This window comes from Benincasa hispida, chromosome 8 (assembly GCF_027475165.1).
Source record: "Benincasa hispida cultivar pf3 chromosome 8, pf3_genome.v1.1, whole genome shotgun sequence".
In the NCBI taxonomy this organism is placed as follows: domain Eukaryota; kingdom Viridiplantae; phylum Streptophyta; class Magnoliopsida; order Cucurbitales; family Cucurbitaceae; genus Benincasa; species Benincasa hispida.
In genome coordinates this window covers 47,391,791-47,414,471 of record NC_143485.1, presented here as the reverse complement: position 1 = coordinate 47,414,471, position 22,681 = coordinate 47,391,791, and the positions used below count along the sequence as shown (strand labels likewise).

The 22,681-nt window shown below is 35.8% G+C and overlaps 2 protein-coding genes across 5 annotated transcripts; one reads left to right on the top strand and one right to left on the bottom strand.

Moving 5' to 3' along the window:
• Window positions 1-2,369: 2,369 nt before the first annotated feature.
• On the bottom strand, window positions 2,370-15,148 carry LOC120082515 (Tetratricopeptide repeat (TPR)-like superfamily protein). 3 transcript variants are annotated; one of them, XM_090316536.1, is made up of 4 exons: window positions 14,816-15,148; window positions 13,091-14,333; window positions 4,321-4,393; window positions 2,370-2,746 (listed from the first exon to the last, which is right to left on the bottom strand). In XM_090316536.1, the coding sequence occupies exons 1-3, from the start codon at window positions 15,056-15,058 to the stop codon at window positions 4,365-4,367; spliced, it is 1,515 nt and encodes a 504-aa protein (XP_090172662.1). In that variant the 5' UTR covers window positions 15,059-15,148; the 3' UTR covers window positions 2,370-2,746; window positions 4,321-4,364. The 3 variants fall into 3 exon arrangements, with proteins under 3 accessions (XP_090172662.1, XP_038893647.1, XP_038893646.1); XM_039037719.2 differs by lacking the exon at window positions 2,370-2,746 and adding an exon at window positions 3,965-4,236; XM_039037718.2 differs by lacking the exon at window positions 2,370-2,746 and having other exon boundaries at window positions 3,965-4,393.
• On the top strand, window positions 7,054-11,722 carry LOC120082513 (DNA mismatch repair protein MutS, type 2). 2 transcript variants are annotated; one of them, XM_039037716.2, is made up of 5 exons: window positions 7,054-7,734; window positions 7,985-8,945; window positions 9,025-9,549; window positions 10,042-10,503; window positions 11,118-11,722. In XM_039037716.2, the coding sequence occupies exons 1-5, from the start codon at window positions 7,253-7,255 to the stop codon at window positions 11,424-11,426; spliced, it is 2,739 nt and encodes a 912-aa protein (XP_038893644.1). In that variant the 5' UTR covers window positions 7,054-7,252; the 3' UTR covers window positions 11,427-11,722. The 2 variants fall into 2 exon arrangements, with proteins under 2 accessions (XP_038893644.1, XP_038893645.1); XM_039037717.2 differs by having other exon boundaries at window positions 7,057-7,734; window positions 11,113-11,722.
• Window positions 15,149-22,681: the final 7,533 nt, after the last annotated feature.

Sequence of the window (22,681 nt, the reverse complement as noted above, 5' to 3'; positions counted from 1 at the left end):
GACATTCATGTACCAATATGAACGGATGAAAATAGTTCATTAGTTAAGACAGTATACTTTTTTCCTTGAGTTGGAGTTTTAAATCTCCACTCAATATTTTTTATGCTAAAATGAAAATAAACAAAAGATTCTTTGCTAACATGGACATACTTTTATCACTTTTTCTCTTTATTATTTTCTGACTGTTTTAATCTACAATATTTATTTGGTGCAAATCTAAGTATTCATTACTCATTTTACGATTAGAGAGTTTTCCTGTAATCATCTCTTGATGTTGGAGTTTCTCCTCATTAAATCAATGAAATATTTCTTTAAAGTAAAATATATTTTTTAAAAAAATAAAAACATTGAGGTGATTCTAGATTAAGCCATGTGCTTAATTCTACCTTTTTTTTAAGAGATTCAAACCTCTACCCTAAATCATTCAGGAAGTATTTGGTACGTGATAAAAACAGTTGAGTTAAGTTGAGTTGGTGATTATTATCTAGAGAGTTAAATAGTCTGTGTTTATTGTGTAGAGTTGAGTTGAGTTGATAATTATTGTTTGTGTTTGGTATGCAGAGTTGAGTTGAGTTGAGTTTGGAAATCTGTGTTTGAGTGCAGAGTTGAGTTAAGTTGAGTTGAGGTATCAGATGCAGTTTTTTGTGAATGAGATTAGTTCTATTTTTGTTTTTTATTTCATTTTTGATTTTTTAGTTTTATGTTTTGCTATTGTTGATTAATTTTCAACTATACACCTATTTTGTCAAATCATTTATGACATAAACTGGACAATCTCAATTGGTATATTGTATATTGTATGTATATATATTGAATGTATGTATATATATTGAAGGTAATTATCCCAATTACTAATGAATTGGTATATTGTATGTATATACATTGAATCTTGCTAACTTAACATTATTATTTCACATATCGTACACATGAACGTTGAATAATTGGATAACTTAACAGTTTATTTTTTATATAATATGGATTGTATATCTGGAACTGAAATTGTACATAGGATAATTACCTTCCATTTGATAATGATGGTGAGAATGTGGTGTAGTACAGTAACATTGTTCAGAAGATCACAAAAATAATATCAACCTGTCGAACATGTGCTGTTTCAAAAAAAAAAAATTCATAAAATATATGTTTTTTTGGGATTGAAATATAGGTGGATTTGCCCCTAAGTTGTGAATCAGGAAATACGCAGTTATCGTTCGACATTGGACTTGTACCGGGTAGAAGGATTTGCCCCTAAGAATTGTTCATCGACCCTTCAAAAGTCCAAATGCTCGCTCGATAATATTTCTTGCCGACGAATGCTTCATGTTGAAAAATTCTCTTAGTATTGTCGGTACGTTGCTTGCTCCACGCCAATCTAAGAGATGGTAGCGTTCCCCTCTATACAGAGCCAAAAATCCTTCAGCATTAGGGTAGCCAGCATCGCACAGATAGTAGTACCCTGTACCATTTTTAGGATTGTAATACATATCTATTAATGGAGTAACTGAATGTTGCTTATGTACATGAGTGATTTTTATACCCTTTGGAACCCTCAATCTGTCTGGTCGTGCAACTGCATCCCTCAAGACCCTAGAGTCAGCGGCCGAGCCTTCCCAGCCTGGCATAACGAAGATGAATTCTCGTTTTGGTCATACACCGCAAGAACATTTGTGGCGATTTCCCACTTCCTCATCCTATATCGTGGTTGATATATGGCACCGACATTCACTTCCATGTACGTGTCGTACAATGCCCTTAGAAATTCTGTTGAAATTGTTTAATCATGAGAATTCAAGAAGATGTTGGCACAATTTATTTCGGATGCATTTATAGAACGGTACTGGAACTTCTTTTCTACCTTAAACTATTTCCATCGTCCATCGATACATGCACTTGTAATTGGTTCAGGGGTTTTCAACAACACTTTGTGTAACTGTACTACTGCTTTAAGAACTGCATTAAAATATCTCAAAATCGTCTCACTAGATCTTGAAAAATGTGTTCGTACTACTCTATTCTTCACATCATGCACAAGAATGTGTAGGAACATTGCCACCATCTCTTCAATACCAACATGTCTACCTGGCTCCAAACATCTTGTCATTTTAATCATGTTGCATAAAATCATGAGCGTCCTTCTATCCATCCGAGTACTTTCACGACACGCCAAGTTACTCTCGTAAATAAGGCGAAAGAACATCAATTGTTGAATGCAGTGTCTTAACGTTTGTTGGTTGTTATTCTATCATTCTATTATTGTTAAGCAACGTTGCCAAAGTGAAGAATACTTGTCTTTGAGACTTAGTAATACTTGTTATGATTTTAAACAACTCCCGAATAGTCTCCATCTTACTAGAGTAATGGGGGAAGTATGTAGATCTTAAAAGGATGAATTATGTTTAGAATCAGTGAACTTTGGTTTAATTACAAAATGACAAGTCGTGACAACCTAGTGCATCACTCATATCCGACTATCCCGAGCCAAGTATACATTACAATCATCCCAAAAACGAAGCCTATTATAGTTACAATAATTGTACTACATTGTCCTACACTCTAGTCATTAACTTGTCCAATATGCATTGTACTGTAAGACTTATACGTGTTCTCCGCTGCATCGAATGTTTCATAGGACTTGTATAATGCCCTCTTGTACCCACTGACTTGTCCATGACATTCGTGCCAGAATAGGTAGATCTCTGGGATATGACCAATGAAAACGACATAGAATTTGTGTTTTCCCATCTACCTAAATTTTCAAAACATGGGAAGTCAATACTAGTAATCAACCTTGAAGTGAATGGTTTTTTTTTTTTTTTTTTTGGAGTTAGGATGCAGAGGTTATGGTATAAGGACACCTCATACAACCCTTTACTACCTATAAAAAAAAACTAAAGTGTACAACTAGATATGTTAGTTGACACATTATAAATGTCTCTACGTAATAGTGACAAAAGTCAACAAGTATTATAGTACTTGACATATTTGGATTTTCATGTGCCTAGTTAATTTTCAAATTTTATTATAAGACCTTTTTCATTTTATTTCTATGTCTTTCCTTTTTTCAATGTTTTAATATATGTTGTTTGAATTATTTCATGCGTATAGTTTTAAAATGTTAGTTATAACTTAAAAAGTATATAAGTAAAAACATCATTATAAATAAAAGTATGGTTTCAAACTTATAAACTTATTTCAGTTTGTACATTTTTAACTTATTTCACTATTAGTAAAACTTTTATTTCAAACTTTTATTCACTACTTATTTCACTAATAATAAAAGTATACTTATTTCACTATTAATCAATAATACATTTTGTACATTTCAAACTTTTATTTCACTATAAATAAAAGTATAGTTTCAAACTTATAAACTTATTTCATTTTGTACATTTTAAACTTATTTCACTATTAAAACTTTTATTTCAAATTTTATTTCACTATTAGTAAAAGTATACTTATTTCACTAATAATAAAAGTATACTTATTTCATCATTAATAAATAATACATTTGTACATTTCAAACTTTTATTTCACTATTAATAAAAGTATAGTTTCAAACTTGTAAACTTATAAACTTAATTTAGTTTGAACATTCTAAACCGTAAAATAAAAATGACTTCTCGTAACTCCTTATACTTATTTTAAAAATTACTCAAAACATATAATTATTTTTAGATTAATAAAATAAACAATTAGAATTAATGCAAGATTAATATTTGAAAACATCCGAATTAATTAACAAAGTTATACGTTTGAATGGAAGTAATTAACAAAGTTCTAAGTTCAAATTCATTTGCTTGTGAAAATGTAGGGATTTAATTAACAAAACTATAAGTTTGATACTATGTTCATCATTTAATATACTTTTGATAATGGAAGATGTAAATTAATATACTTTTGATAAAACTTATGATTTAAATTAATTCATTCAATAAATGAAGATTTAAATTGATATAACCCAAAATTTAACAATACAAGATAATATTTTTCCTAATAACTTTGTGTTCGACATAGTCTTCCTCAAGCAACAGAGGGGAAAAAAATCTCACATTCTCACAAGGGAGAAAATGTGGGAAAATGTCCAACATACAAGTCTAAAATACATAACCATAATACATTTGAAGTAAACAGACCCCAACAAGTAGAAGAAAGAATAGACAGTAACGAAGATCATTCCGAACTTAAAACTTACAAACCTCGAACTAGTTACGAAAGGTATGTTCGATTAGTTTGGGTCTTACACGAAAGAAAAAGAAGTGCAGTTAGACCATAGTGTATGTTAATACGATTGAAGTAGTAATAAAATATACGAGATCATACCTTTGTTTATGTTCGGAGTGAGCGATGGTGAAGACAGTCTACAACTAGGGGGACAAAATAATCGGTTGAGGGCCTAACAAAAACAAGAAAATGTTAGCGACATATCTTACTTCGATTATAAGGAAAGAAGGAAGCACACCTTATATGGATGGAATAAGTTGAAGTTAGAGGTGAAAGAAGGAAACAATGTATTTTGCAATAGCCAAACAACACATACTAGAATGTAAAATGGATTTAAGAGAAAGTTGAAATAAAAAGGAAGGTTGAAGGACTTATCAACACACTTTACAAAGGAGTCTGTAGAGAAGTCTAAAAAAATATGAGGACAGATTGAGATATAAGTAGAGAATACAATAAATAGAGTTGGTGTGGAAGGTTAGATAAACTTAGAGTGCACCTAACCTCAATGAATTCAAACAATAAACCCATATTAAAAAATAAATAAATTAAGTAATGTTCAGGTCTAATTTGGTAGTTGAGTATAAAAGGACATAAATACAACATAATATATCATACAAATTAGAACACATCAGGATTTCAAAAAGCTATTTCATTGGAACAAATCCAACTCCAAGCAAATAAAATAAATAATTTCAACACTTCTAAAATTGAAGTCAATTTTAAATGTACACAAATTAAATTCATTTGAACGCTGAAAACAAATTTAATGGAATGAAGCAAAAAATCCATTCACTCAGTAAACAGATTGAAAGGAAATAAAACTAAAACAGAAATCATACTCAAAAGATAAGGAAAAACAGATTCAAAGGAAATTTTAAAAAAAATCATTCAAAAGATTAGGAAAAATAGAGATGCATGCCCTTTTTTAATCTAAAAAATAGTTTCCAATCATCATCGATCTTCAAGAGAAAAAAATAGAAAGCAGACTTGTTCTTGGGTGGATTGACCCCCACCAAGCTCCAATAACACAGTCAGCATCCCCTACCAGGAATTAACTTGCCTCCAATTTAGATGGAAAAGCATAAGAAAAACGGTAAGGGAAGAACACATGATTTAATATTGAAGCAACAAGAGGAAATCTGGATAAAAAAAAAAAAAGTATGAAAAACAGTAAGGAAATAGAACAGAAATGAGCAAGGGTATGGAAAACAGTCAGAAAACAGAGATATGAGCAAGGGAAAGAAGTACCGAGACAGATTTAATACAATATAAATGGATAAAAAAAATATAACCCATTCGAATCTGTGGAAAGAACAGGAGATAGTAGTTGTAAGAGGAAGAAAAAAATTATAAAAATTATAAAGGTTAGCAAGGAAGAATATCAACTATGCAAGGAAGAACATCAAACATGTAAAGAAGAACATCAAACATGCAAGTAAGAATATCAAACATGCATGAGGAAGAATAGAAACAGATTTAATAACACATAAATGGATAAAAAAATATAACCCATTCGAGCAAGTGGAACAATAGACAGTAGGAAGAAAAAAATTATCAAGGTTTGCTTTGGACAGTCTGGAGGTTTGCTTTGGACAGTCTGGAATCGGAATCGAAAAATAGAACCTTCAACAGTCTCGAATCAAAAAATCAAACATGGAAGGAAGAACATCAAACATGCAAGGGAGAATATCAAATATGCATGAGGAAGAACAGAGACTGATTTAATAACATATAAATGGATAGAAAAAAATATAACCCATTCGAGCAAGTGGAACAGTAGACAGTATGAAGAAAAAAATTATCAAGGTTTTCTTTGGACAATCCGGAATCGGAATTGGAATCAGAAAGTAGAACCTTCGACAGTCCCGAATCGAAAAATCAAACATGGAAGGAAAAATATCAAACATGCAACGAAGAATATCAAACATCCAAGAAAGAATATCAAACATGCATGAGAAAGAACAGAGACAAATTTAATAACATATAAATGGATAAAAAAAAATATAACTCATTCGAGCAAATGGAGCAGTAAACTGTAGGAAGAAACAAATTATCAAGGTTTTGCTTTGGACAGTTCACAATCGAAATTGGAAAATAATATCAAACATGCATGAGGAAATAAAGACGAATTTAATACAAATATTTAGCGTCGAACAAAGTAATCGCAAAAAAAAAAAAAAAAAAAAAAAAAAAAATCTAAACCAAAATAAACCTAAATCTACTATAAAATAAAAAATAGTTAGATCTAATAAGAAAAGGGTTAGATCTATCGAAATATCGTTAGATCTACAACAAAATTGTTCGTATCTACCCGATTTAAGAAGAAAAGAAAGAAGAACATCAGGAATAGACATACAAAGAAGCCAAAAAAATCCATTCCAAATCAAAGAAATGAAGAGACGTACAGAGAAACAAAAAAATAAAAAAGAAAGACATACAAAGAAACCAAAGCAGAGAAACAATCCATTTCAGTCGGATGGGAGAACGAAGAAACCAGACAAAGAAGAGAAACCAAACGGCGGAAGAAGGGAGAAGATGAGAGAAGAGAGAGAGGTGATTAATTACGTGTGACGAGAAAAGGGAGGGACGAAATAATGAACCTACCAATGAGGCATGAAACGAGGGAAGAAAACGATGGGTTTAAAACCCACCGATTTATTATTAAGCGTCCATCAAACATCAGGTGGGATTTTAAGTCCACCCAACCTAACTCAACACGCCTATTAAATACACCCTTAATGGAAAAATATAAATTTAGTCCTATAATTTAGAAAAAGTTAGAATTTTGTCATCATGGTTTTGATTTTAAAAGTTAGAATTTAGTGGAAGAACGACGTATTGTTTTGACTGTGCGAAGGAAATACATGGCGTCGAAAATTCTAATCTCGCGCTGGGCACTCTCTCACCTCCATTTGTATTTGTTGAGGATAACCGAAGCCTGCTCATGCCAACGCCAATGGAGAAAACTCAACGATTGAACTGGATAAGATACTCTCTCTGAAATCCACTCTACACCAGATTCATCCTTCCAATGGAAATCAGCTACAGCTTCGTCGCCATTAGAAAAGCACCTTGCAGCTTTCCTAGAGTTCTCAGGCCCGTTTTCTCACTCTCCAGCACTCATGAATCGGTGTCCGTTCGAATCGCTACTTCACAGGCCCTCCAGAATGAAACCCTTAGGGTCTTAGAATGGAGTTCTATCTGTAGGCAACTCTCCACGTTTACGTCCACCTCTATGGGCTTTGACGTTGCTCAGAAGGCTAACGTCCGCTTCGGCCGGACGAGAGAGGAGAGCCAAAAGCTTCTGGATCAGACGACCGCAGCTGAAGCTGTGGTTTCCATACAGTTGGATTTTTCTGGAATAGAAGATGTCTCTGGAATTTTGAATTCCGCGAGTTCTGGCAAATTGCTTACTATAGCTGAACTGTGTTCGGTGCGGCGTACTCTGAAAGCTGCTAGGGAGTTGTTTGAGAAACTGCAGGCCCTGGCTGTTGGTGGCCATTCTTCAGATAGGTAATGTTCTCGTGAAATTTGTGAAGCATTTTGTTCTTTTTCCTCTCTTTCTTTGTCGTAAACGATAATTAGAAACAAGAAAGAGGAGTGAAGAATAAATATTCAGAAGTTCAGAACATCTTAAGCCTTGAGTAGATATCCTTATTCCCTTTGCTCCTGTCATGGGAAAATTTACTGGATGAAATGAAACGTGAACAGATAATATGGATAGAAGTTAACACGACTTGATCTGTCTAATTATATTTGTTAGGTTCATGCCCTTGCTTGCAATACTTCAGAATTGCGATTTCCTGGTGGAATTGGAGAGGAAAATTGAATTTTGTATCGATTGCAATTACTCAATTATTCTTGATAGAGCCAGTGAAGACTTAGAGCTCATTCGCTTGGAGAAGAAGAGAAATATGGAAGAGTTAGATTCTCTGTTAAAGGAAGTGTCCTTTAAGATTTATCAGGCTCGTGGGATTGATCGGCCTCTTATAACAAAGCGCCGATCTAGAATGTGTGTTGCTGTTAGAGCTACTCACAAAAATTTGGTTTCAGATGGTATTCTCTTGAGCGCCAGCAATTCTGGTGCTACATACTTTATGGAACCCAAAAATGCAGTGGATTTAAACAACATGGAAGTTAGGCTTTCAAATTCTGAGAAGGCTGAGGAAATAGCCATTTTGGGTATGCTTTCAACTGAAATATCAGAGTCAGAAATTCATATAAGATATTTGTTGGATAGAATTCTTGAACTTGATCTTGCTTTGGCCAGGGCTGCATATGCTCGATGGATGAGTGGGGTTTGTCCATGTTTCTCAGCCAAGGGGTATGAAGGCTTAAATTCTAGTATAACTGACAATACATTATCCGTAGATATTGATGCTATTCAGAACCCATTGCTGCTCAGCTACTCTCTTACAAGTTCCTCAGACAATGCTTTATCTTACTCTGCAAATGTAGGTCAATTCGACAAGAGGGATAATGTGATCGTTAGTGAAGGTTTTTTAGGAAGTGTCACTGATTTCCCAATACCAATAGACATTAAAATTAAGCGTCAAACTAGAGTGGTCGTGATTTCAGGGCCTAATACAGGAGGTAAAACTGCATCCATTAAGACTCTGGGCCTAGCATCTCTTATGGCTAAGGCTGGCATGTACTTGCCTGCTAAGAACCAACCAAAACTTCCATGGTTTGATCTTGTTCTGGCTGACATTGGAGATCACCAGGTAAAATGCTCTCGTCTTCCAACTGTGCTATCAGCTTTTTGAGTTAAACTTAAGTCTGACGTTGTTTTCTTGATTGAAGTCTCTAGAGCAAAACCTCTCAACTTTTAGTGGGCACATCTCACGGCTCTGTAAAATATTAGAAGTATCCTCGGATGAATCCCTAGTCCTTATTGATGAAATTGGCAGTGGAACTGATCCCTCAGAAGGCGTGGCTCTCTCTACCAGCATTTTGCAATATCTCAAAAATTGTGTTAACCTAGCTATTGTGACTACTCATTATGCAGATTTGACTCGCATAAAAGATAGTGACTCTTCGTTTGAGAATGCAGCTGTGGAATTTTCGCTAGAAACTTTAAAACCTACCTATAAGATCCTTTGGGGGAATACTGGAAATTCAAATGCTTTAACCATTGCTGAAGCTATTGGATTTGATCCTGCTATAATAGAACGTGCAAAGAAATGGATGGTGAATCTTACACCAGAAACGCAGGATGAACGCAAAGGTTTGCTCTTTAAATCACTAATAGAGGAAAGAGATAAATTGGAAGCTCAACGACAGAAAGCTGCATCTCTTCATGCAGAAATTTCTGCACTTTATAAAGAGGTAAATCTTTTGAAATTTTTGAATCTGCAGGCTTCCATTTATCTATTGGTTTTTTTCCCCAACTGCATTTTGAAATTGCCCGCTAGTTGCTTATTTGTGTCAGTGAAACTGTCTCAGAAAGGTAAATTAATTCATACCTTGTGTGCACCTTATGTGTCTTAGCGCTCTATGTTGTCGAGTATTACCTCGTTTCATGTGGTCAATTGGTCTTTGGCTTGGTTGTATTGGTCATGTGATCAAGGTTAAGTTCTGATGGGTGATAGCTGATCCTCTGTGACTTCATCTTTTGCTCTTAACATACGGTTTTCAGTCTCTATAGAGTGCACGAATGGTTGCATATTCAATTGGAAAAGCTTTGAAAGATTTCATCAGGATGCTGCACAATTTCTCAAATAAAAAGAATTGCATAACCAACGGCAATCCAACACCTTATGGTATAGATCAATTTATAGACATATCTTACTCATCTTGTCTTTAAACTCATTGATGTAGATTCAAGAGGAGGCAAAAGATCTTGATAAGCGTGAGCAAGCTCTTATGGCTCTTGAAACTAGACGAGCTCAGCAAGAAACTGCCGCAATAAAGTCCAAGATAGAAACTGTCGTTCAGGAGTTCGAAGAGCAATTGAAAATTGCTGGTACTAATCAATTAAGTTCATTGATTAAGAAGGCAGAATCCGCTATTGCCTCAATTTGTGAAGCTTGTAGTCCAACCAATGATTCCCGCCTCAATGTTGCAAATGCAAATTCTTATACACCCCAGTTAGGTGAACAAGTGTTTGTAACTGGTCTTGGGAATAAGTTAGCCACTGTGGTTGAAGCGTCTGATGGCGAAGAAACGATCCTCGTGCAATATGGTAAAATTAAGGTCAGAGTGAAGAAAAGCAGCGTCAAAGCTCTTCCAAATAGTGAGAAGAAAGCTGCAGCTAGTACTCTTCCATACTCTAAGAGACAGGTATCATATCTTCTATTAACCGTCACTCTTTAAGCACCATCTTTTGTAAATCTGAATTGCGTGCACATAAGGGGTGCTTGACCCATCGACTTCGGTGTTAAATAACTAAACTCCACCAACTTCAATAGTGTTCACTTTTGAAGTTTGCACATTTATCGAAAAATTTCATCAACTTCTCTTTCTCTTTTTTGCTTGCACATTTATCTAGGAGCTCTATCTTCACAATCACCCCAAACATAGGCTTCCTGATTTCAACATATTAACTTTAGACTTCATAACTCAACTTAGTACCCCAAACACTCTTAGCTACCGCTGAGAATTGGGCGAGTTAGCTCCAACATTATCCAATCGAATGATTCCCGAGTTTTTCAACTATATGCAACTTCAATCAAGGAAGGCAACCTTACCTTATATTTGTTCATTTTTTTCCCCATGATTTTATTTTGGCGTTTAGGTTATCTTTCCCAATCTTTGACTGGTTATCAACCTATTTTCATCAGTAACATGGCAATAAAATTCATACTTGGAAATGGTTGTGCTGCTATACTTAACAATCACAAGTATGTGATGCATGCAGACTTATGCAAATCATCTCACCATGGTTGTCAGTGCAGGGTCGACAGGGTAGAGAATCCGTTAGTGGTTCAGATGGAGGTAAAGATGGAGATTCCTATGGTCCTGTTGTGCAGACTTCGAAGAATACAGTCGACTTACGTGGTATGCGAGTAGAAGAAGCTTCTTACCACCTTGATATGGCTATTTCTTCAAGAGGACCAAATTCAGTTCTTTTTATCATACATGGAATGGGCACAGGGGCCGTTAAGGAACATGTAGTCAAGACCTTGAGAAACCATCCGCGTGTCGCTAAGTATGATCAGGAGAGTCCGATGAACTACGGTTGTACGGTTGCTTTTATCAAGTAGATATCAACTTATTTTGGTCATGGCAAGTACACTATCCATTTGCTCTTGGACTAACTTTAATCACATAGATTATGTACATATTTATCGATGACAAGGAAGTTGAACTAAAACAATACAGGAAGCAGCTGCTCCAATTCATTGGTTCTTTGATCTATTTGAATGGAAGTATTTTCCATGCTCCAACCCCAAGTTCTTTGAACTCACTGTTTTAATAAGTGTATGAAGTTTAACAATCTACCTTGAAGTTTGTTTCTTTGGAAATTTTTCAATACTATCGTGATACCATATTCTTTATATTCACATTTGTTTTTCTAAATACTAGGATCTCACATTAACATTAGTGGGTTTCACACTGTTCTTAAAAGCATGTTGATGTGACATCAGGGAATATGAAAAAAAAAATCGATTATGATCTGATCCACTGTACCATAGACAAATGGTCAAGTTTACTGCCCATAAGGCAATTACTTGAATGAGAAAGCGTTAATTTGGTTAATCTCTGACGTTGGTGCGGCAAAATTCTCCTGATTTTTTTTTGTTCAGATTCAAATGGCAGGTTCATGACTCCTACAGCCCATTTTCATACTCATTGAAAAGATGGGAAGTTCTGGAATTTTCTTAATATCTAAATAACATTTTTTCAGTTAAATTACAATGAACTTTCACAATTAAAAATTTAGTAAAAACAATTCCGTTTTAGTTGCTGGTTTCTTAAAATATACATATATATAACTTTCATCTTTCTTAAAGAAATACTTGAATTCTTAGTGAAATTCTATTTTAAGATTTTAAAACTTGACTTGATATTTGAAAACATTAGTAGAAAGTATATTAAAAAAATTTGAAACTTATGGATGGAAGTGTTCATAGATTTAATTTTAAAAAACTAAAAACAAAACACAAAATGGTTATCAAATGGTGTAAACTTTTTTTTAAAAAAATCACGAATCTACTAGACACAAAATTAAAAGCTTAAAATTTCATTGTACATAAAATTCAGATTTATATATAATATTTTAATTAATTTGAGACGTTTTTTGAATTTTTAGGGACTTATTAATTAAAGATACAAGAACCTAGATAATAAAGTTGAAAGTTTAGAAATTTATTACACTTAAAAATTGATATACCAAATAAATACAAACATCAAATTAAATGACTTAGCTGGTAATTTTACCTATTTTAATCTATGATAGGTCATGACAAACAAATTCATGCCTTCCATAGAATTTAATAGATGTGTTCTAGGCACTTCAACCTACTTGTGCAATCCATTACCCGACAGGATCCACTTAATCGATGCTTGATGGTGATTCTTATCTAAATTCACTTATCTTACTTCATCTTAAATTCTTGATTGAGTTCACCATTTTAACGTTTCCCCCCCCCCCCCCCCCCCCCCTTTGTACGAAATACAAAATCGTCTCTGCATGCACCAAATACTTTAACTCTCGCCAACACTTGATTAACCCACCAAACTTAAATCAAAGATTAGGTAACAGCAAAAGCAGCAAACTTGGAAATAAAATCAGCTACTTTTACTCCTTTCATGTGAAGAATTTGATAAACAAGCTCATGCATTATTGAAACCCTAGAAAGATTTGGCTGATGAACACAGAATCAATATGAGATACAATAAGAAATTAATCAGCCAATGCTCTTACCTTCAGTTGTTTCTTCCCAAGTGCCAAGAATTTTCTGTGTTTCTTCATCTTCATCTATTTTATCAGACTTCATTTGATTTAACAGCTCATTTACTTCTTTCCCAGCTCTTATATAAACCTTTATCAAGGCATGATACATCTCTCTGTTCACTGGAATGACAGACCTCAATGCGCTTACAAAAGCTTCTACTTCTTCTATAATGCCCTTATCACCAAGCCAATTCAATACACTTGTGATCACACGAAGATTAGGCTTCCATCCTTTATCCATATTTAGAGAAAGGGCTGCCTTCATACACTCTACAGCTTTTTTGTTCTCGCCCTGGTCCAGATATTTAACAGCCACAGCACCCCAACTGTTTGGTGTGGTAGCCTTTTCTTTCTCCATCAAGTCTTCAAGCAGTGTTTCAGCTCTCTCACACATTCCCTTGTCAATGTATCCAACAATGACAGTGTTAGGAACTCGAAAATCATAGCAATTCCCAGATGATTCCCACTCTTTCAGCACCTTTTCAGCTTCTTCAAGTTCACCTAGCCTTACCAGAGATTCAAGCATTGTGATGTAGTCCCTATTGATGAATCTCGTAGTACCAGTTTTATCCAGATTCCACAATCTCAACACCTTTTCCTTGTTCCCTAAGGTGGCATAAAGGGAGATCAGATGGTTATGGCCAATTCTATCCTTACTCTTCAGTCTCTCTTCTGATTTTCTCAAGGCGTTAACTGCCTTATCAGTAAGACCAGCTTTTATAAAGAAGTTTGCAACTACTGCATAAGTGTTCCAGTCCATGACAATATGAGGTTGAGATTCCATCTCCTTCAATACATTCTCCATCCCCTCAAGATCATGTCTTGCACCATACGAATTGATGCAGATTCTGTAGCTGAAGTTGTCAGGAGAAACATTCTTCTCTTTCATCTCTGCTAGCACCTCAGGAACCTTATCATGCTGGCCAACATTTGTATACAAACACATAATGTCATTGTAAGTGAGCTGTGAAGTTGCAAAACCCATCTCTTTCATTTTTTGCAAATGGGAGAGGGATTTCTCCACTTGCCTCTGCCGAACGTAGCAATTCAGGAGAGCACCATATGTTTTACCAGTCTGGTCTTGCTCATTCAACTGACTGAAATAGCTTTCAGCAGAAAGATAACCCCTTACTCGGCCAATCAGATCCAATTGCACCGCATGCTCGGTGGGTGAAAATATGCAGACACCGTTTTTCTTCATCCATTCGGACACCTGCATTTACACCCATCTTTCAATTACAAAGAAAGTCCACGAAAAACCTGTTCAAATCCACATATTTCTAGCTAACATGTTGTTTCAGCCATTCAGTCATTATCTACAAAGAGTTAAATTCCTTGCTAGAGAAATCATGTTCTAGATTATACAGGGGAGAAATGACATAATTCCATCTCTGGAAAGTCCGTATTCTAAGAACTAATGAAGTTACTCAAACAAATTCACTCAATCAAAGAACGTAAGGAAGGAGCTTCTAACTTCTTAGCATAAAAAATTTACGTGCCTTCCATTTCTCCAAGCTAAATCTATTGATAATTTGATACAACGCCATTCACCGTAATCCCGACATTTGAAGTGAGGCTCGTTTAAACGGCACATAGTTCTCACACGATGCATCATTTTTAAACAGTTCATTTCTTCATCCATATCTAAGTATTCAAACCAAAACAAAGCACATTTCAAGAAAGAAGAATTCAAACCTCAAGAGCTTGGGTAAAACGCTTGCGCTTACGAAGGTCGTGAATGATTCTCTGAAGCTCAGCGACTCGTACCTTCTTCCCTTCCTGAACCCAACAGTCGAGCTCCGGCTCCACGCTGATGCTAGGATCGCCTAGTGGACTAATTTTCGCATATAGAGTGGCCTTTTTCAACCGATTCGTGTGGTAAGATCGGCTAGCTATAGCATAGCGTGTTAAGACTTTGGACAAGAGCTTCTGATCCATGGATGAGATCCAAAGAGAGCTCGTCTTGGAAAGAAGAAGAAGAAGAAGAAGAGAACTGTAAAGTGGAAACCATGTACCCAACGGGGGCGGGGATTCAAGGTTTTACGAAGGTTTTGTATTGGGCTTATGGGCTTCGTTGAGATTACAGAATGGAATATGGGCCTGCTAAACATGGCCCGATATTGAGCCTCTCGTGAGATGGGTTTGGAATGAAATGTAATAACAAAAAGGACAAGAGAAACAACCAAATTTAAAATTTCATTTAAAAAAAAGATAGAAACGTTTCATAAATATAAAAACAGTAAAAATAATTTCAATAATTGAAAATACTAATTAGTAAGTGACCAAAATACTTCAAAAATAATGGAATTAAGTACAAATTAGAATGCAAAAATACATTGCTTCAAAATAACTCAAATACTGTGACGTCCTAAAATTTTAAGGTAATTGTACCATTTGAGTATCTTGTGTTATTTGGGACTTTTGTATTTTGAAATTTTTGAGTTGGAATTTATTTTTGGGTTGAAAAGAGATTTATGTTTTGTTTTATTTTATTTTTTTATAAAGGATGTTGGAGATTTAATTTAAGTTTAGAAGTTTGTTTGGTTGGGAGATTTAAGAGATTTATTTTTTGGAAGGAAAAAGGGAATATTATATTTCATGAGGAAGTTATGGGGTTTTAAAAATAGGAAAAGGTTTATTTGATTATTTTTAGAGTTTAGGGTTTTAAAAAAAAATTATATATGGGGAAATTTGTACAGATGACCCAATTTTTAGGTCCAAAATATCAAATGATCCATTTTTAAAAAATAATGTCAAATGACCCTTTGCTGACATTATCGGTATACCAAATTACGTAAACTGCCTTCACTTCTTCATCTTCTTACCTTTTTACTGAGAACCCACCAAAACTAAAAACTCTTCATTCAAATTTTCTAAGGCTAACGGCTTCGTATCGCTCATAAACTAAAAAACTCTTTAGAATCCATCATTTCGGCTTGCAAACGATTCTACTGCCGCCGACAAATCGAATCTGATCGGTAAATCTTTCAATATGTCCCTGAAAATGTCTTACACTGATCGGTAATGGGGTTTTGTGGGTTGTTCTAGGTTTAGAAATACACTAATATGGTTTTTTTTGTTTTCGATGTGTTCTGTGGTTGAAGACGAGTAGAGAGAGTTTGTGAGCGAGATAAGTGAGAGTGAAATCGGTAGAGCGACACCGAAGAGAGCGAATGTGAGCGAGATAAGTGAACCTATAGTTTTTTTTATTTGTTTTTCTGGTTTTCGATGTGTTATGTGGTTGAAGACGAGTAAAAAAAGAGAATGTGAGTGAGATAAGTGAGAACGACACGGGAGAGAGCGACACCAGAGAGAGTGATACCGGAGAGAGAGACACCGGAGAGAGCGACACCGGAGAGAGCGATACCGGAGAGAGCGACACCGGAGAGAGCAACACCGGAGAGAGCGATACTGGAGAGAGCGACACCAGCAAGAGCGGGTCTAGCAAGAGCGAATCCAACATTTAAACAGAATGTTGATTTACATTTTTTTTCTGAAGGAGTTTACTGATTAAATCTTTATTTCATGCAGGAGTGATTTAAGATGGCAACACGTTTCAGAATACCCAAAGCCGATTGATTTTCCGGTCAAGTAACCAGCTTGGCCCACATTGCTAATGCAAACAAGATTGTGAAAGAGAAGCTTACGCCAAGGCAGTTGGACATGTTCAAGAGAACAGTTTTTGGGCGATTTATAAACGTTGACATGGTGTTTAACAACCCAATTATCCATCACATGTTGCTGAGAGAAGTGAAGAGGACAAGATCAGACTCAATGTCATTCTCTGTTTGTGGAAAGGTTGTCACTTTTTCGAAGGATGACTTTTTGTTGATGATTGGTTTGTGACAATCTCCAACACGAATTGATCAGAACCAATAATCCTCATATGAACTTGCTATCAAGTATTTTGATAATCGAGTGACGAAGGACACTTTACACCTCCGTCAACTTGAAGAAAAATACAAGGACTTGGAGTTTGAAAATGATGATGATGCTGTGAAGATCAGCCTGTTTTACTATACTGAGGTCGCAATGATGGGGAAAAACAAACAGAAAAATGCAGTGGACCTCAAACGTTTCAAGGACGTTCAAAACTTGGAGTACTACAACAATCTTGATTGGGGTACCATTATTTTGGAGAGGACATTGGATGCCCTAAAAACTGCGTTGAATGATAAGAACAGTCTATACAAGAAAAGGGTCAAAGGAAATAAAAACTACGTTGTGAAGTACTCTTTACGTGGATTTCCATGAGCGTTCCAGGTAAATTTGCTTAACATAATAATCGTGTTGTTTGATCTAACATTACTATTGTTCTTAATATATTTTAAATTTTATTTAGGTATGGACGTACGAGATCCTAGCTTCGTCGATAGCTGGGAACATTGTGGAGCGAAGGAGCAAGGTGGCTTTGCCCCGCATATTACGATGGTCATGCTCCCACTCAGTGTTCTTTAAAGTACTCGAGAGAGAGATATTCGAGTCTAACAATGTACGTTTACTCTATGCATAATATGTTTATCTGGTTTTTAAATTGACACTAACCAGTTTATTGGGTTGTTAATGCAAATAAGGGTTAAAGAGGGCACTGTCATGTCAGATGTTGAAAGGGAGTTTCGGGATACCCCAGTGGACAGACGACCTATATTTGAGCTAGGTGCGAATGATGATAGTTCTGAAAGTGGCAATAGGTCGACTAGTAATGAGGGTAGTCCTGAAAGTGAAAGTGACAGTGATGATCGTCGTGGAGATGACAATGATGAAGTTGTCAGGGTGGAGGGAGGGGATAAACCTGAGCATTCTGAGCATGAGGATGCTGAATATGGAAGGGTGGAAGGAGAGGCATACACACCTAGTGATGATATGTTCCATGATATGATGGGTGACATATGCGAGGAGGACGAGTTGAACCAACTTGATGTCTATCTTGCGAACTCCTGTAAGGAGCGACATGTAGATGAGGAGTGTCATGAGTGTGCTGCCCGCCGCAGGGAGGGAGCCAATCCCGACGAGTCTATTTATTCGTACCTGCGGACCATTGACAACTCACAATAGGTTGGATGGCCGTATATCGGGTTTAGATAGTCGTGTATCCAGTATGGAGGAAAACATGGTGGACATGAAAGGGCAATTGTCGGCCATCCTGTCATTGTTGCAGTCTATGTGCAAGGTTTGCATTTACTATCATTTTATGTCTTTATATGTTTAGTTTTTACGTCTTTGTGAACTCATCATTTTACTTTACTAATTGAAGGGTTCCACGGTGAATGAGGAGACGACCAGGTCACCCATCCCATCTCGGGATCCCGATACCAATAATGTGATTGCCTCTGACACTTTCATCCCCCTCTATAGCCTGATACCACCACTTCACCTATTCCCACGCCCCCTGTACAGCCCGATACTACCATGACATCACCAATTGACGTCGAACCTATAGAGGCCGACGTCCCACAAATAGAGCCCGACATGTCTGCCTTACTCACCATGCCACATACAAAGGCTGACATGTCTGGCATCCCAGAGGCCGACACTTCTGGGATTGTTACGACCACAGAAGAAGTTCCACTGGTGATAATTTATTGATTAGTAATCTTCGTTTATATTTTTATATTTCTTGATGAGTTACATTTTATTATCTGTTTATGTTGGAATCTCGAAGAACTAGTCGTAAGAGAAAACCTGTTATAAATATACACCCCCAGCTCAAGTAAAGAAGAAAAGTGTGGTTAAGCATCCTTTCCCAGGTGTACCTATGTCACTATCCAGAGCGATCGTCACATATAACGTAGCACACGATGTTCTACACAATATCCTTACAGAAATGATGGGTTGGATCTCAAATGACAATACGGACAACGAGGTTCGAGAGAATCCTTTAAACCACTCGCTAAGTAATTCTTCAAAAAATTAATTACCCCGAATTCGTTGGTCAAGTACGATGTAAGTTTCCTAGTCTTTACTTCTTTACATATTGGTTATCTTGTACTTTTACTGGCATAGTAATTTTTTGTGCATACCATAAATACTTTATTTTATTTTATGAAAAATAAATTTTATACCCGACCCAATATGTGTATGCACAAGTTCACCATCTTGCCAATTGGTGTAACGATAAATTTTGATATTTCGTTTCTTAACTTCTCATTATATTTCGTTAAGTTTCCTAGTCTTTACTTCTTTACTTAACTTCTCATTTTATTTGACAGAGTCACCTTAATGCTCGTGGTGGGGTATTTAAACGAATAAAGAACAAGTCACTTCTGGAGGCTACCCTAGCATGGGAGATGAAGACACATAAGGACTACGTCACCGGTAAATTCGATGTCAAATGGGTAGATGTGGATTTCGTTTATACCGTGATGAATATCAGTGACCACTGGATGGTCCTTGCAATGGACATTAACAGAGGCCACATATTCGTGTTCGATTCATTTCCGTCATACACACCAATGACAAAGCTGGTGAATTGGCTAGAGCCATTGACGGTCATAGTATGATCTCTACTTCACTACTGTGACATGGATCGTTCAAAGTCGAACCTATCCATAGCCCGTTGGAAAATCTCGCGACCTATGAACGTCAACATATAACACGGGTCGCTTGATTGTGGCATCTTCGCAATCAAATTACTAGAATACCTGGTGATTGGTGCTGATCCATCTGTAATCACTCAGGAGAAGATGAGTGAATATAGGATGCAGTTAGCGTGTCAACTATGGGCGAACACTCCATATTTTTTTATGTATAGAACATGTATTTTTTTATTGTATTTTTTATATATGTAAAAACATTTATTTTTTATGTATAATGGAGCTACTGCTCTTTTCATTGTATAATTGAACATATATTTTTTATGTAAGTTCAAAGTTCAAAGTTCAATATCAGAATTTTATCAGAACATGCATTTTTTATGTATAATGGAGCTACTGCTCTTTTCATTGTATGATTGAACATGTATTTTTTTTTATATAAGTTCAAAGTTCAAAGTTCAACATCAGAATTTTATCAGAACATGCATAATTGAGCTACTGCTCTTTCATTATATCAATGGTATGTAGAACATTGTATGGTTCAAGGTTCAAAGTTCAAAGATGGAGAGAGCGAGATTGTGAGAGAGAGCGAGATGTTGAGAGAGAGCGAGATTGTGAGAGAGTATGAGATTGAGAGAGCGAGATTGTGAGAGAGAGCAAGATTGAGAGAGCGAGATTGTGAGAGAAAGTGAGATTGAAAGAGCGAGATGTTTAGAGAGAGCGAGATTATGAGAGAGAGGGAGATTGAGAGAGTATGAAGTTATTGTTCTTTGTTACAAGTATGAAAATTGAAAGAGTATGAAGTTATCCATTTTTGTTACAAGTATGAAGATTGAGAGAGTATGAAATTATTATTTTTTGTTACAAGTATGAAGATTGAAAGAGTATGGAGTTATTGTTTTTTGTTACAAGTATGAAGACTGAGAGAATATGAAGATGGAGAGATATGAAAATGTAGAGAGTATGAAGATGGAAAGAGTATGAAGATTGAGAGAGTATGAAGATTGCTATTATATAAATACTCCAGCTTGTTATTGTTTTTTGTTTACAAGATGAAATTATGAAATATGAAGTGTTACAAGTATGAAGTATGAAAAAGTATGAAGTATGTTACAAGTATGAAAAAGTATGAAGTATGTTACAAGTATGAAAAAGTATGAAGTATGTTACAAGTATGAAAAAGTATGAAGTATGTTACAAGTATGTTACAAGTATGTTAAAAGTATGACGTATGAAAAGATGATCAATGGTATTTATAACAAATGAAATGTTACAAATTAGTTACAAACTAAACTGGATGAGGGGTGTTTGTGTCTTGGTCTATAGAATTTTCAGCACGCCGCACGGTTGTAAACGGTTTAGTACAATTTTGGCGATTATGCCCATAATTCCCACACAACCACATTTCATTTGTCTGCGAAATTCTCCTCTAGATGGTATTCTTCTCACTCTTCGTCGCCCGGCTTGTGGCACAAACTTCGGAGGAAGGATAATTTTTTCTACGTATCCAGAAGGTCTTTTCCATTCAGATATGTGGCCAAGTGGATTTATAGGCTCTACATACGCAGTCATTAGAGAGTCCACTGTATAAAATCGACTGCAAAGACCAGATGGGTATATCTCTTTCATTGGCAACAACAATAGCATGCGAACACGGAATACCAAGTGAGTCAAATTCCTTACACGTGCATTCCTTCGTGTGAAGATTGACAATACCGTCCCATCGATTATCTCACACGTGTACCCGATAACAATTAATAGGCTCCACTCAGTATCATCTGCCCTTATCGGCCTCACTTGCCAATCGGGTTTCACAATAGTCAGAGTGCAATGTCGTTCGAGATGCCCAGTAATTCCTCTGTTCATAGAACCATGATTGGAGCATTCCTTTAACATGTTCAATCAAGCATACTATGGGCATTAATCGATACTCTTTAGCTAAGGAATTGAAACACTCTGCACTATTGGATGTTATGTTATCATATCTTCTATTTGGTAAACCTGTGCTCACCTTTGAAGACCGATGTCTTCCAAATATTTCGTGACAGAACTGTCTCTAAAACTGCGAAATTCGTCCCATTTTGTCTGGAACTCTGTCATGCGAAATGCCCTTAAATGCCCTTGCTGTATCTCTAAATATCCCAACAACCGTGCTATCCTTAAAGTTTGTAACCAGATTCTGTTCTATATGCTATGTGCACAATCCATGAAATGCTGTGGGAAAAAATGCATGAATAGCATTACCGATAGATACCATCCGATCAGACACAAACACCCGATTATCGGGTTCTCCGATACTGCATTTCAAGTTTGACATAAACCATTTCTATGATCGATCGGTTTCATTGTCCACTATTGTATATGCTACTGGGTATAATTGATTGTTCCCGTCCATAGAAACCGCAACCAACATGGTGCCTTTGTATTTTCCTTTCAAGTGCGACCCATCAACAATAATACAAAGCCGACAGCTTGCGAAACCTCTAATACAAGGTCCTAATGCCATAAACATATACTTGAAATGCACCTCATATTCAAGTTCGATCTTAAAGACTGTACCCGGATTCTCTATTTTTAGCGCTTCCCCATAAGCATATAGTATGGAGTATGAGTATTTTGGAGTACCTCTAGTGAGATCATATGCGGCTTCTCTTGCATACCACGCTTTATCATAACTTATGTTCACGCCATAATCTCTCCTCATATCCTCAATAATATGACAAGGTTTATAAATACGTCATATTCCCGTGAACTTATCTTTAATGAGCTGACTAACAACCTAGCAGTTGCTTGTCTATGATCGTGATTCAAAATTCCAATGGAACATGTGTGCGAACTGCAGTACTTTGTGATCTTAAATATATCAAACCCTTCCATTTTAACTGCACGAAGGCTCCACTTACATGTCTCCTCAATGCATTTGACAGTGAACAGAGATTTGGTTGATTTTCTGACCTTAAATTCAAATTTTTTGTTGATGGACAGAATAGATAATCTCATTTTCAAGTCCTTTTTGCTAAAAAATAGT

Excerpts from the sequence above, each read along its gene's own strand:
- LOC120082513 (XM_039037716.2), top strand. The coding sequence starts at position 7,253 with ATGGAAATCAGCTACAGCTTCGTCGCCATTAGAAAAGCACCTTGCAGC. Across the intron at positions 9,550-10,041 it reads TTTCTGCACTTTATAAAGAG|ATTCAAGAGGAGGCAAAAGA; the intron begins GTAAATCTTTTG and ends TCATTGATGTAG. Across the intron at positions 10,504-11,117 it reads TTCCATACTCTAAGAGACAG|GGTCGACAGGGTAGAGAATC; the intron begins GTATCATATCTT and ends TTGTCAGTGCAG.
- LOC120082515 (XM_090316536.1), bottom strand. The coding sequence starts at position 15,058 with ATGGATCAGAAGCTCTTGTCCAAAGTCTTAACACGCTATGCTATAGCT. Across the intron at positions 14,334-14,815 it reads GTTTTACCCAAGCTCTTGAG|GTGTCCGAATGGATGAAGAA; the intron begins GTTTGAATTCTT and ends GTGTAAATGCAG. Across the intron at positions 4,394-13,090 it reads TTGGGAAGAAACAACTGAAG|GCCCTCAACCGATTATTTTG; the intron begins GTAAGAGCATTG and ends TGTTTTTGTTAG.